The sequence below is a fragment of the Salvelinus sp. IW2-2015 genome, unplaced genomic scaffold (assembly GCF_002910315.2).
Source record: "Salvelinus sp. IW2-2015 unplaced genomic scaffold, ASM291031v2 Un_scaffold356, whole genome shotgun sequence".
Taxonomy (NCBI): domain Eukaryota; kingdom Metazoa; phylum Chordata; class Actinopteri; order Salmoniformes; family Salmonidae; genus Salvelinus; species Salvelinus sp. IW2-2015.
This window is the reverse complement of record NW_019942547.1, coordinates 173,236-186,572: the sequence shown is the minus strand read 5'-3', so window position 1 is coordinate 186,572 and position 13,337 is coordinate 173,236. Positions and strand designations below refer to the sequence as shown.

General features: G+C 44.6%; 1 protein-coding gene across 1 annotated transcript in view; it reads left to right on the top strand.

Moving 5' to 3' along the window:
- LOC112068277 (pre-mRNA-processing factor 19) overlaps positions 1-13,280 on the top strand; it is a 17,528-nt gene extending 4,248 nt beyond the window's left edge. The window contains exons 5-16 of the mRNA XM_024135374.2: positions 167-237; positions 494-562; positions 768-809; positions 1,055-1,129; positions 1,340-1,415; positions 1,674-1,783; positions 1,957-2,112; positions 2,275-2,344; positions 3,919-4,092; positions 11,272-11,354; positions 11,711-11,816; positions 12,145-13,280. Coding sequence (XP_023991142.1) covers positions 167-237; positions 494-562; positions 768-809; positions 1,055-1,129; positions 1,340-1,415; positions 1,674-1,783; positions 1,957-2,112; positions 2,275-2,344; positions 3,919-4,092; positions 11,272-11,354; positions 11,711-11,816; positions 12,145-12,242 — 1,130 coding nt within the window. The 3' untranslated portion in view covers positions 12,243-13,280. The remainder of the gene's footprint in view (positions 1-166; positions 238-493; positions 563-767; positions 810-1,054; positions 1,130-1,339; positions 1,416-1,673; positions 1,784-1,956; positions 2,113-2,274; positions 2,345-3,918; positions 4,093-11,271; positions 11,355-11,710; positions 11,817-12,144) is intronic.
- The last annotated feature ends 57 nt before the right edge of the window (positions 13,281-13,337 follow it).

Below are 13,337 nucleotides of genomic sequence, written 5' to 3'. Positions count from 1 at the left end.
TCTCTCTCACACACACACACACACACACACACACACACACACACACACACACACACACACACACACTCTTTTATGTTCATCTGAAAACAGCTTTGGATGTTAGTGGCCATGGGGCGTCACTTCTCATTTCTCCTCTGCTATGTTTTACCCTTCTCTCTCCCCGTAGCTCTGGCCACTCTGAAGCCACAGGCGGGATTGGTGGTGGCTCAGGCAGTCGCTTCCCAGCCCTCTGTCACGGTCAGTGATTAGCTCACAGCCCTCAGTCAATAGGTTTAATTTGATAGTTAACTGGTTTGATGGTTAACTTCTCATAAACGCATGAGCTCAAAAAGTCTGTTTCTTGATTTGAAGTCTTCGGTCTAACTAAGACCTGTAAAGTTGTAGTACCTATTTGTTAATATAAAAATAATTTGACAGCTGACCCAAACACACATTTTCGAATAAGAAATGTACAATTCTCGTTTTGTTATTCATTCTGTATTTCGTTTCACAGGCTGGAGGTGCAGGAGAGCCCATGGAGGTCAGTGAGCAGGTGGGAATGATACCAGAGATCATACAGAAGGTAAGAGATGATACATGACCTCACGCACATTCCCATCCACAGTACAAGAGAAACGATACCACACCGTTATACTAGACTACCATGAGCGTCCATTGCAAATAGTACCATATAAGGCCGTGGTGTATAAAACCTTGAAATAACCAATCAACCACGCTGTCACACAGCACAGAGTGACCTATACTAAGATGTCCGCCTCTCTCCACAGCTGCAAGACAAGGCCACTGTCCTGACCACGGAGAGAAAGAAGGTACCTATTCAAACGCCAAAGAAGTCCTTTTCAAACAACTTCCCTGTTGTTATTCATAGAAGAACCGACCTAATGTCCAACCAGTTGTCAGCTGAGTATAAGCTATGGGCTGTGTCTCAAATGGCACCCTACTCCCTACACGGGGCACTACTTTTGAACATGGGCCATAGGGTGACATTTGGGACGTAGCCACGCTGGGAGACATTTTTGTCCGAACCTTACCTCTACCGTCTCTCTCTTCCCAGAGAGGAAAGACCGTTCCAGAAGAGCTGGTCCGAACGGAGGACCTCAGCAAGTACAGACAAGTCGCTACCCATGCTGTGAGTGTGTGTGTGTGTGTGTGTGTGTGTGTGTGTGTGTGTGTGTGTGTGACCTCTAGCTATGGCTGGTGTTGGAACACTTATTCTTCAAACCTTCAGAAAAGTTCCTCCCTGTTTCAGATCTACTTCCATTTCATGCCTACTGAACACAACCCTAAATTATGTTTCTATGTCTCTCTCTCTCTGTGTCTGTGTCTGTCTGTCTGTCAGGGTCTCCACAGTGCCAGTGTGCCTGGGATCCTGTCTCTGGACCTGTGTCCCTCCGACACCAACAAAGTGCTCACTGGTGAGACACACACACACAAACACACACACTGTCCACTGTCCATTGTAGATATACACACACATTGTTTCTGTGTGAATTCCATCAAAATGCTTCCTTCCTCCCTTGAGGAAACAAAAAATACTATGGCTGTGTCCCAACAGTTACTCTACATGTCCTATATAGTGCACTACTCTTGACCAGAAGGGTGACGTTTGGGATGGAGACCCTGGCCAGACCCAGATACAATCCCCTAACCTCTCTCTCTGTCTCCCTCTACAGGCGGGGCTGATAAGAACGTGGTGGTGTTTGATAAGAAGGAGGAGCAGATCATCGCAACCCTGAAAGGACATACCAAGAAGGTCACCTCTGTCATCTAYCACCCCTCTCAGGTGAGACACACACACTTCCYTTCCTTTACTCTCCATTGACATAGTCCGCAGCAATGTCTTGCACTGGAATTACTCTGTAACTCTAATATCCCTTACCTCAACAATTTCTCTCTCTCTCTCGCTTCCCCCTTTCCCTCTCTGCGCACTCTCCTCCTCTCCCTCTCTCCCTCCAGTCGGTAGTGTTCTCGGCCTCTCCAGACAGCACTATCCGCGTGTGGTCCGTTACCGGGGGCAACTGTGTCCAGGTGGTGCGGGCTCACGAGGCGAGCGTCACCGGGCTCTCCCTCCACGCCACCGGAGACTACCTGCTCAGCTCCTCCGAGGATCAGGTAAAACACACACACACACACACGTAACATATGTACACACACACGTGGATTTGGATGTCGAGAACGCTACTGTTATGTAAAGACCTATTATTAGGATTTTTCTCACAATCTGCTGTCTCCCCCTCTTTCTCTAATTGCTATCTCTTCCCGTCTCTCCATCAGTACTGGGCCTTCTCTGACATCCAAACAGGTCGTGTTCTCACCAAAGTCACTGATGAGGCGGCAGGATGTGGTGAGTGTTTCTATCTCTCTCCCACCCAATTATTATGTTTAATTGAGGAGATAAGACTGTGGTGAAAAGACATGAAAGATGGGAGTAAGTAAGTAGCCTTGTCCAAGCCAGAACGGCCCATAGGGCAGGAGTATCTGTCCTGTTTCTGTAGTGTGAGGCAGCTTGATGTATAAGTACACCCCCCAGACAAGGACACTAGTCTACCACAGGGCGGTAGGGGGAGTGAAAGGGCAGTGGGCCGGATTCGAACCCATGGCGTCTGTGGCAGCTCTAATCGCTGGACCACACCGTTGGACCTCTCTCTCTTCCCAGACTTTTTATTGGCCACGTGTTGCTTGGGACAAGACGTTTTATTGGCCACGTGTTGCTAGGTAAAAGATGTTTTATTGGCCACGTGTTGCTAGGGACAAGACGTTTTATTGGCCACGTGTTGCTAGGTAAAATATGTTTTATTGGCCACATGTTGCTAGGGACAAAACGTTTTATTGGCCACGTGTTGCTAGGTAAAATATGTTTTATTGGCCACGTGTTGCTAGGGACAAGACGTTTTATTGGCCACGTGTTTTCTAGGGAAAAGACGTTTTATTGGCCACGTGTTGCTTGGAGCAAGACGTTTTATTGGCCACGTGTTGCTAGGTAAAAAAATACGTTTTATTGACCACGTGTTGCTAGGGTCAAGACGTTGTCCCCTGTGAATTGACTAACCTAGTACTAACTGTGTTAATATTTCTAACCCACCGTCCCCCCTGTGAATTGCCTAACCTAGTACCTAACTGTGGTAATATTTCTAACCAACCCTCCCCCCTGTGAATTGACTAACCTAGTACCTAACTGTGGTAATATTTCTAACCAACCCTCCCCCTGTGAATTGACTGACCTAGTACCTAACTGTGTTAATATTTCTAACCAACCCGTCCCCCTGTGAATTGACTAACCTAGTACCTAACTGTGTTAATATTTCTAACCAACCCGTCCCCCCTGTGAATTGACTAACCTAGTACGTAACTGTGGTAATATTTCTAACCAACCCGTCCCCCCTGTGAATTGACTAACCTAGTACCTAACGGTGATAATATTTCTAACCAACCCGTCCCCCCTGTGAATTGACTGACCTAGTACCTAACTGTGTTAATATTTCTAACCACCCGTCCCCCTGTGAATTGACTAACCTAGTACCTAACGGTGTTAATATTTCTAACCAACCCTCCCCCTGTGAATTGACTAACCTAGTACCTAACGGTGTTAATATTTCTAACCAACCCGTCCCCCTGTGAATTGACTAACCTAGTACCTAACTGTGGTAATATTTCTAACCAACCCGTCCCCCCTGTGAATTGACTAACCTAGTACCTAACTGTGTTAATATTTCTAACCAACCCGTCCCCCCTGTGAATTGACTAACCTAGTACGTAACTGTGGTAATATTTCTAACCAACCCGTCCCCCTGTGAATTGACTAACCTAGTACGTAACTGTGTTAATATTTCTAACCAACCCGTCCCCTGTACTCTCTGAAAGCACACTGATACATTGCAAATGCATGTTCTTTACACATCCTGTCTTGTACCCCTCCAGCTCTGACCTGTGCCCAGTTCCACCCTGACGGTCTGATCTTCGGGACGGGGACGGCCGACTCTCAGATCAAGATCTGGGACCTGAAGGAGCGCACCAACGTGGCCAACTTCCCCGGCCACATCGGCCCCGTCACCTCCATCGCCTTCTCTGAGAACGGATACTACCTGGCTACAGGTGAGATTGCTGTTTGTGTGTGTGAGAGAGAGGACTCTCTGTGTGTGTGAGTGCACACGCGAGAGAGAAGACTTGCTTGTGTGTGTGTGTCAGTCTCTCTTACTCTCTGTCTGAGTGACTGTGTGAAAAGTTGTCTTTGTTCCTGTGTGTTACACACTGGCGATTTTAGCATATACATTTTGGTGGTGCAAACTCCCCCACATTTTTTGGGATGCAAGCCACTACACAACGCAACACATGAATTACACTATAACGGTGACAAMCGGTGCCCACAAATTGTTAGGGCCTACATAAAGCTGTCCCAACACCTTACCACTGCTACACCTGGCTATCAGTGGAGCCTTGTCTGGCAGTGAAACTGTTCATTSAGCCTCATTTACTGCATTTAAAGAAAACATAGCTGATATGGCTGACTTGCTTAAACAAATGTGGTTTCTAATGAAAATTGAGATGTACAAACTATGGCATAAGGGAGCGACGAGCGGATGAGAGGCAATCCGTAATTTAGATTAAGACATTAATGAGCGAGCTAGGACGGACGTAGTCAATATAACTTTGTTCAGCACTTTTGAAATGTACAGTGACAGAATTCAGAACATGGGCCTTTCTTACAGTATTCTCCCTGTACACCGAGTCAGAAGCGTAGGATAAATAAAGGGGGCATATAAGCAGACAATGAAAGCTCTTACAATATTCGATTACTTTTCTCTRAAACAGGCTATAGCCTACATGTGCACCAACAAGTCAGAACAGTAGGCTAAGTTATGAGGGGGAAAGGGACCAAATGATTAGGGTGAAGCACATGGGCTACTAACAGCTTACTACACAACATACACTTAGTATTACTTTCTTGGCTACAGTATACATATCTCCCTGGCATATTACATAATTTATGCAGCAGCATACAATACATTTTTGGACTCGCCTTGTTGTGCTGTGCTCACTTGAACAGGAAGGTGGCGCGGTGGTCCTTCTTGTGGGCAAACGTTGTCATCAAAGTTTAGCATTCTCTGSATTTATGGTGCTTTCAAGACAACTGGGAACTGGGAAAAAACAAGGTTGAATCATGACGTTAGTGATCTTCAGGTCGGAGTTCTAGAAAGAGGCTTGAGTTCCCGACTTGGAATTCCAAGTTGGATGACCTTTCAAAACATATTTTCCCAGTCGGAGCAAATTTTTTTCAGAGTTCCCATGTGTCTTGAACTAACTGAAGTCTAAGATTTTCCAGTTTCCAGTTGTTTTGAACGCGGCAGATGTCATGCTGTATTGACAGCATAGCCAATGTATTCAATCTATTCTGGCTCATGGCATGTGAATGTTTATACTTTTTTTTACATTTATTTTATTTCACCTTTATTTAACCAGGTAGGCCAGTTGAGAACAAGTTCTCATTTGCAACTGCGACCTGGCCAAGATAAAGCAAAGCAGTTTGACACATACAACAACATAGAGTTACACATGGAATAAACAAACATAATCAATAATACAGTAGCAAAATCTATATACAGTATGTGCAAATGAGGTAGGATAAGAGAGGTAAGGCAATAAATAGGCCGTGGTGGCGAAGTAATTGCAATATAGCGATTAAACACTGGAATGGTAGAATGTGCAGAAGATAAATGTGCAAGTAGAGATACTGGGGTGCAAAGGAGCAAGATAAATAAATAAATAAATACAGTATGTGGATGAGGTAGATTGGATGAGCTATTTACAGATGAGCTATGTACAGGTGCAGTGATCTGTGAGCTGCTCTGACAGCTGGTGCTTAAAGCTAGTGAGGGAGGTATGAGTCTCCAGCTTTAGTGATTTTTGCAGTTCGTTCCAGTCATTGGCAGCAGAGAACTGGAAGGAGAGGTGGCTGAAGGAAGAATTGGCTTTGGGGGTGACCAGTGAGATATACCTGCTGGAGTTTGTGCTACGGGTGGGTGCTGCTATGGTGACCAGTGAGCTGAGATAAGGCGGGGCTTTACCTAGCAGAGACTTGTAGATGACCTGGAGTCAGTGGGTTTGGCGACGAGTATGAAGCGAGGGCCAGCCAACGAGATCATACAGGTCGCAGTGGTGAATAGTATATGGGGCTTTGGTGACAAAACGGATGGCACTGTGATAGACTACATCCAATTTGTTGAGTAGTGTGTTGGAGGCTATTTTGTAAATGACATCGCCGAAGTCGAGGATCGGTAGGATAGTCAGTTTTGGCAGTTTTGGCAGCATGAGTGAAGGATGCTTAGTTGCGGAATAGGAAGCTGATTCTAGATTTAATTTTGGATTGGAGATGTTTAATGTGAGTCTGGAAGGACAGTTTACAGTCTAACCAGACACCTAGGTATTTGTAGTTGTCCACATAAGTCAGAACCGTCCAGAGTAGTGATGCTGGACGGGCGGGCAGGTTGATCGGTTGAAAAGCATGCATTTAGTTTTACTTGCATTTAAGAGCAGTTGGAGGCCATAGAAGGAGAGTTGTATGGCATTGAAGCTCATCTGGAGGTTAGTTAACACAGTGTCCAAAGAAGGGCCAGAGGTATACAGAATGGTGTCGACTGCGTAGAGGTGGATCAAATAATCACCAGCAGCAAGAGCGACATCATTGATGTATACAGAGAAGAGAGTCGACCTGAGAATTGAACCCTGTGGCACCCCCATAGAGACTGCTAGAGGTCTGGACAACAGGCCCTCCGATCTGACATACTGAACTCCATCAGAGAAGTAGTTGGTGAACCAGGCGAGGCAATCATTTGAGAAACCAAGGCGGTTGAGTCTGCCAATAAGAATGTTGTGATTGACAGAGTCGAAAGCCTTAGCCAGGTCAATGAATACGGCTGCACAGTAATGTCTCTTATCGATGGCGGTTATGATATCGTTTAGGACCTTGAGCGTGGCTGAGGTGCACCCATAACCAGCTCTGAAACCAGATTGCATAGCAGAGACGGTATGGTGGGATTCAAAATGGTCGGTAATCTGTTTGTTAACTTGGCTTTCGAAGACCATAGAAAGGCAGGGTARAATAGATATATATTGGTAGCAGTTTGGGTCTAGTGTCTCCCCATTTGAAGAGGGGGATGACCGCGGCAGCTTTYCAATCTATGGGAATCTCAGACAATACGAAAGAGAGGTTGAACAGGCATAGGAATAGGAATAGAATAGAATAGAATAGGAATTGAATAGGGGTTGCAACAATTTCGGGAGGTAATTTTAGAAAGAGAGGGTCCAGATTSTCTAGCCCGGCTGATTTGTAGGGGTCCAGATTTTGCAGCTCTTTCAGAACATAAGCAATCTGGATTTGGGTGAAGGAGAAGTGGGGAGGTTTGGGTGAGTTGCTGTGGGGAGCGCAGGGCTGTTGACCGGGGTAGGAATAGCCAGGTGGAAAGCATGGCCAGCCGTTGAAAAATGCTTATTGAAGTTCTCAATTATAGTGGATTTATCGGTGGTAAGTGTTTCCTAGCCTCAGTGCATTGGGCAGCTGGGAGGAGGTGCTCTTATTCTCCATGGACTTTACAGTGTTCCAGGACGTTTTTGAGTTTGTGCTACAGGATGCAAATTTCTGTTTGAAAAAGCTAGCCTTAGCTTTCCTAACTGCCTGTGTATATTTGTTCCTAACTTCCCTGAAAAGTTGCATATCACGGTGGCTGTTCGATGCGGTGGCTGTGGCAGAACGCTACAGGATGTTTTTGTGCTGGTCTAGGGCAGTCAGGTCTGGAGAGAACCAAGGGCTAAATCTGTTCCTGGTTCTACATTTTTTGAATGGGGCATGCTTATTTAAGATGGTGAGGAAGGCACTTGTAAAGAATAACCAGGCATCCTCTACTGACGGGATGAGGTCAATATCCTTCCAGAATACCCGGGCCAGGTCGATTAGAAAGGCCTGCTCATTGAAGTGTTTTAGGGAGCGTTTGACAGTGATCGCTGAGATCTTGGTTGAAAACAGCATAGGTGTATTTGGAGGGCAAGTTGGTTAGGAAGATATCTATGAGGGTGCCTGTGTTTACGGATTTGGGGTTGTACCTGGTGGGTTCATTGATCATTTGTGTGAGATTGAGGGCATCAAGCTTAGATTGTAGGATGGCCGGGGTGTTAAGCATGTCACAGTTTAGGTCACCTAGCAGCACGAGCTCTGAGGATAGATGGCGGGCAATCAATTCACATATGGTGTCCAGGGCACAGCTGTGGGCAGAGGGTGGTTTATAGCAAGCGGCAACGGTGAGAGACTTGTTTCTGGAAAGATGTATTTTTAAAAGTAGAAGCTCGAATTGTTTGGKTACAGACCTGGATAGTAAGACAGAACTCTGCAGGCTATCTCTGCAGTAGATTGCAACACCGCCCCCTTTGACAGTTCTATCTTGTCGGAAAATGTTATAGTTAGGGATGGACATTTCTGGGTTTTGGTGGTTTTCCTAAGCCAGGATTCAGACACGGCGAAGACATCTGGGTTGGCAGAGTGTGCTAAAGCAGTAAATAAAGCAAACGTAGGGAGTAGGCTTCTAGTGTTAACATGCATGAAACCAAGGCTTTTACGGTTACAGAAGTCAACAAATGAGAGCACCTGGGGAGTAGGAGTGGAGCTAGGCACTGCAGGGCCTGGAATAACCTCTACATCACCAGAGGAABAGAGGAGAAGTAGGATAAGGGTACGGCTAGAGGCTATAAGAACTGGCCGTCTAGCACGTTCGGAACAGAGTAAAAGGAGCATGTTTCTGGGCACGTTTAAACCAGGTGATGTCATCGCATATGTGGGAGGTGGAACAACATGGTTGGTTAAGGCATATTGAGCAGGGCTAGAGGCTCTACAGTGAAATAAGACAGTAATCACTAACCAGGACAGTAACGGACAAGGCATATTGATATTAGGGAGAGACATGCGTAGCCAAGTGATCATATGGGTCCAGTGAGTGGTTGGGCTGGCTGGGGACACGGCGATTGACAGTTAGTAGGCCGGGGCTAACAAGCTAGCAGAAGGGCCTTAGAGGGACGTCGCGATGGAGGAAAGTCTGTTTTTGCCTCCTTGTGCGGTGACGTCGATAGACCAGTCGTGGATTAGTAGGGTTCCAAGTCCAATTGGCAAAATGGGTATAGTGGTCCAAGAAACTGKCCGATGGATCAGCTAACAGTCCAATATGGTCTAGATAGCTAGCAGGCCGCGGTTAGCAGAATGGGCCTTCTGTAGCCCAGGAGCCCTAGCCGGGAGATAGGCCTAGCATGGGCTAGCTCCAGGCTAATTGGTGCTTGCTCCAGGATGGAAACGTTAGCCAGGAGTAGTCAACCCGGGTTGCGGTTAGCTAGCTGCGATGATCCAGATGAAAAGGTTCAGAGTTTGCGGTAGGAATTTGGGGATATAGAGAGAAAAATAAGTCCGGTATGCTCTGGTTTGAAACGCTTTGTACGAACTGGCGAGAGCTTTCCGAGCTAAAGGTTAGCTGATGACCGCTAGCAGTGGTTAGCTGACTTGATAGCTGGTAGCTAGTTAGCTGGCTAGCTTCAGTTGAGAGATTCCAATTTCGAGGTAAATAGAAAACAGATCCACACCACATTGGGTGAGGCGGGTTGAAGGAGAGTATTTTGAAGTTGAGGTTTAGGAAAAATAATTTTAAAAGAATGCGAAGAAAAATATATATACATGGGACACGACAGGACAAAGACGTCTGACTGCTACGCCATCTTGGACAAGAGACCTTAAACCCAGACTTGGACTACACACCCTACTCCACTGAATAGCAGGCTATGCAACGCTTGCAGTTAGCCACTGATTCCTTCCAAACCAGTCATTGTTGAATTTGCGATTTCCAAGTTGTTGTACAATGTGTATGTCCAATGGCCCATGAGCACCGATACGTTTTATTTATAATTTATCTTTATATGACAAGGATTGAAAAGGATTTGCCAGTAGATTGTCGACTTGATTCATGAAGACAACTGCTTGTCTAGCTTGCTAGCTACGATTTTAAAAGTATGATGTTGACATGATCAGTCCAATCAAAGCTAGGGTAGATATAACTTGATTTGACGTCATTTTATGGCCAATGACCTTGAGCCTTCTTGGATGGGCACTTCTAATGTAAATCTATAGCAGGACCCAAGGGGCTTGAATTTTCGAAGCTCTCCCTGTAGATTTTGCAGTGAGGTAGTGTCCCCATGAGTGACAGAACACTGAGCCAATTACGGTGCAACTGGAGAACATTACCAACCCCTACACTCCGTATTTTCCGCTAGGCTGAAACTCCTGCGTTTTGGAGCTGCCTTACTCAAGAAAGAGTCTACTCCGCTAGCCAGCACCTCGCCTAAATAGGTGTGCGTTTCTTTTTCTTCTAGATTACTCAAGAAAGAGACCATGTTTGTATGCGGCTTTATTAACTAAATTATTATTTWAAAAAATGTTTACATCGTTTGCAAACTAATGTGACACCTATTAATGCCCAAATATATATTTTTAGCTAAACAGGTGGGGCTCAAAACAGGTGGGGCTCTGAATGACGGGTCGCCACTGCTCACCTCCATTTCACTCAAATTTGTGAATATAAGTAGTCAAGTGTGATCACATTATAGCAAAATAAATGATGCAGTAACTGTTTAAGGTATTTCTGCCGATTTGTTTCATAGCTGGAAAATTTAATCACAAGACAAATCACTACAAATCCTATAGCCTATCCCACCTTGTGCTGCAACAGTGCACATGAAGAGCTGAGTTGAAATATTCATTTTTAGAAGCGCTGCACACTGGCATAAAAGTTGGTATAATTTACGAAAGTCTACCTAAGTGAGACTTTGTCCTTGTTTCTTGGCTATTTACATTGTTTTATTCACAAGCTAGGTTTTTTTATTTTTATGTTTGAGTTTCATCTGCTAGGAAAGAGAAAACAATACATCTACTATTCAGACTCAATCTCACTGGCACAAACTTGATTTGATTCACGTTACCACGGTAACCTCCCCCTTAAAGGGGCAGGTGAACATTTGTGTCATCTGATATTTTTGTTAAGAGACTAGGTTCACAATTTTTTTAAATGAAATTAAACAATATACCACTACCTCTTACTAGTTAGAAATGTTATTGTTTTAGAAACATTAAAGTACGCTCATCTGTTTTTTGTGTGTGTTTTGGTGTAATTATTGCAAACCAAAATATTTTGGCTGGTTAAAGAAATCTGAGTACATTTATGGCCCTCACCACCTCTCTCCTGTCTCCAGGTGCCCAGGACAGCTCAGTGAAGCTCTGGGATCTGAGGAAGCTGAAAAACTTCAAAACCATCACCCTGGACAACAACTATGAGGTAAGAAGAGCAGAAAATAATTTGTGCACATCTGAAATGACCCCATATCCCCTACACTACTTTTGACCAGAGCCTAGTGCACTATCTAAGAAATCCGCTGCTATTTGAGACAGTCATTGTAGACTGGACATTCAGAAGCTAGTCGTGCTACAATCTGGCCTGGTCCCACATCTGTGCTCTTGCATTCTTCATTTCTGTCACTGGCATGACAATTCCATAAGGAGTTTGCAAGAGAGCAGAAACCGACTGGCACCCAGGCTAGCAACGGTCTGCCCTGTATGACTACTGTAATCTCCTTGTACTGAACTACCCTGTCAATGTAGGTAAATGATATGTGAGTCTTTCCTCTCCCTCAGGTGAAGTCCCTGGTGTTTGACCAGAGTGGGACGTACCTGGCTGTGGGTGGCACTGACATCAGGGTCTACATCTGTAAGCAGTGGTCCGAGGTCCTCAACTTCACAGGTAAGAGAATGCACTGTGTGTGTGTGTGTGTGTGTGTTATACTGCTGTACTGCTAGAGATGCAGTGAGAAGTGGTGCTGAGTTACCTTGGGACAGAAACAGTGGTCTAGAGGTGGGTCTTCAAAGTGCCTGGATGGATGATGATGATGATGATAATAGCAAGTGTGTATATACAGTACCTTATGAAATATTTAAAAAGTGTATGTGTGAAGTTTACTATTCCGTTTATCAGCACCTCCAACTTCATTGGGTGTGCGTCAACTCATGCTTTTGAGTTGAGTTCAAGTCTAACATTTTTGCCTGTTATTGTTWTGTTTTTCTTTACCCAGAACACACTGGGGTGGTGACTGGCGTGGCGTTCGGGGAGCACGCCCAGTTCCTCACCTCCACCGGAATGGACAGAAGCCTCAAGTTCTACAGCCTGTAAAAACAGGGATCAAAGATCATATGGGCAGAGTGATGGATGGCTCTGATTGGCTGGCCTCTCTGAGGTCACACTGATGATGTATGCATGGGAAGAGACTTTGGCTGTGTCCCAAATGGCACCCTAGGGAATAGGATGCCATCTTGGGGATACACAGACCCTGCAGCTGTTGATCAGAAGGGAAATGCAGCCTGATTGGATAATAATCTGAGGCTCGAATGTTAGAATGGATTTTTAACTGATATKCTCCATGAACAATGGTGAAACAGAGCATATCAATTTRGATTCCAGGCTACTGGAATGCACCCAAAATATGTCACTCAACAATCCTACTGTATATGACCCATACTATACTAAGAGCCATGGGGCGTGTCCCAAATGGCACCCTATTCCCTATATAGGGCTGGACTACTTTTGACAGGAGCCCAATGGGCCCTGGTCAAAGGTTGTACACGATAAAGGGAATAGGGTGCCATTTGGGACGCAGGCATTGACTGAATCACACCAAGAGCCATACAAGCATATTGTAGACCATGTCCATTCATCAATGTGTATATAGTACCTTGTAAGACCCCCCACACACACAGAGGTAACTTCATAGTGAACGTTGTTGTAGATATAGATCTATATAATATATATATTTGAAGCTCAGTGCCACCTTTATTTTTATTCATATCATTACAGTATCAGTATGTGGTATTAGTCTTTACAGCTTGTGAATGTCATGTTGATTTCATGCCTTTTTATTCTCCTCATCCTTTTTTTTTTTTTTTACTATCCATTATGTTTCTTGTGCAATGTGAATGATTTCGGTTAGTTGGTAAGTGATGCCATTGATTTGAGGAAATTCTAATATTTGTATTTTTTTCAACCCTCTGCTCCATTTCACTGTTTAATTTTTTTTTCTTCATATCTTTATTTTATTATCGTATTGTCCCTCCTTTCTCTCTTCATGAAATGCCTGTTTTATGCATTATGATTTTGCTAGGTGAAGACTGTTTGTTTTTAGATCATCAATCAATAAACATCAAAATAGTCTAATCCGCTCTCATTGTGCGTTGTCTATTACATGCTTATTACACATGCCCTCTTGTTATA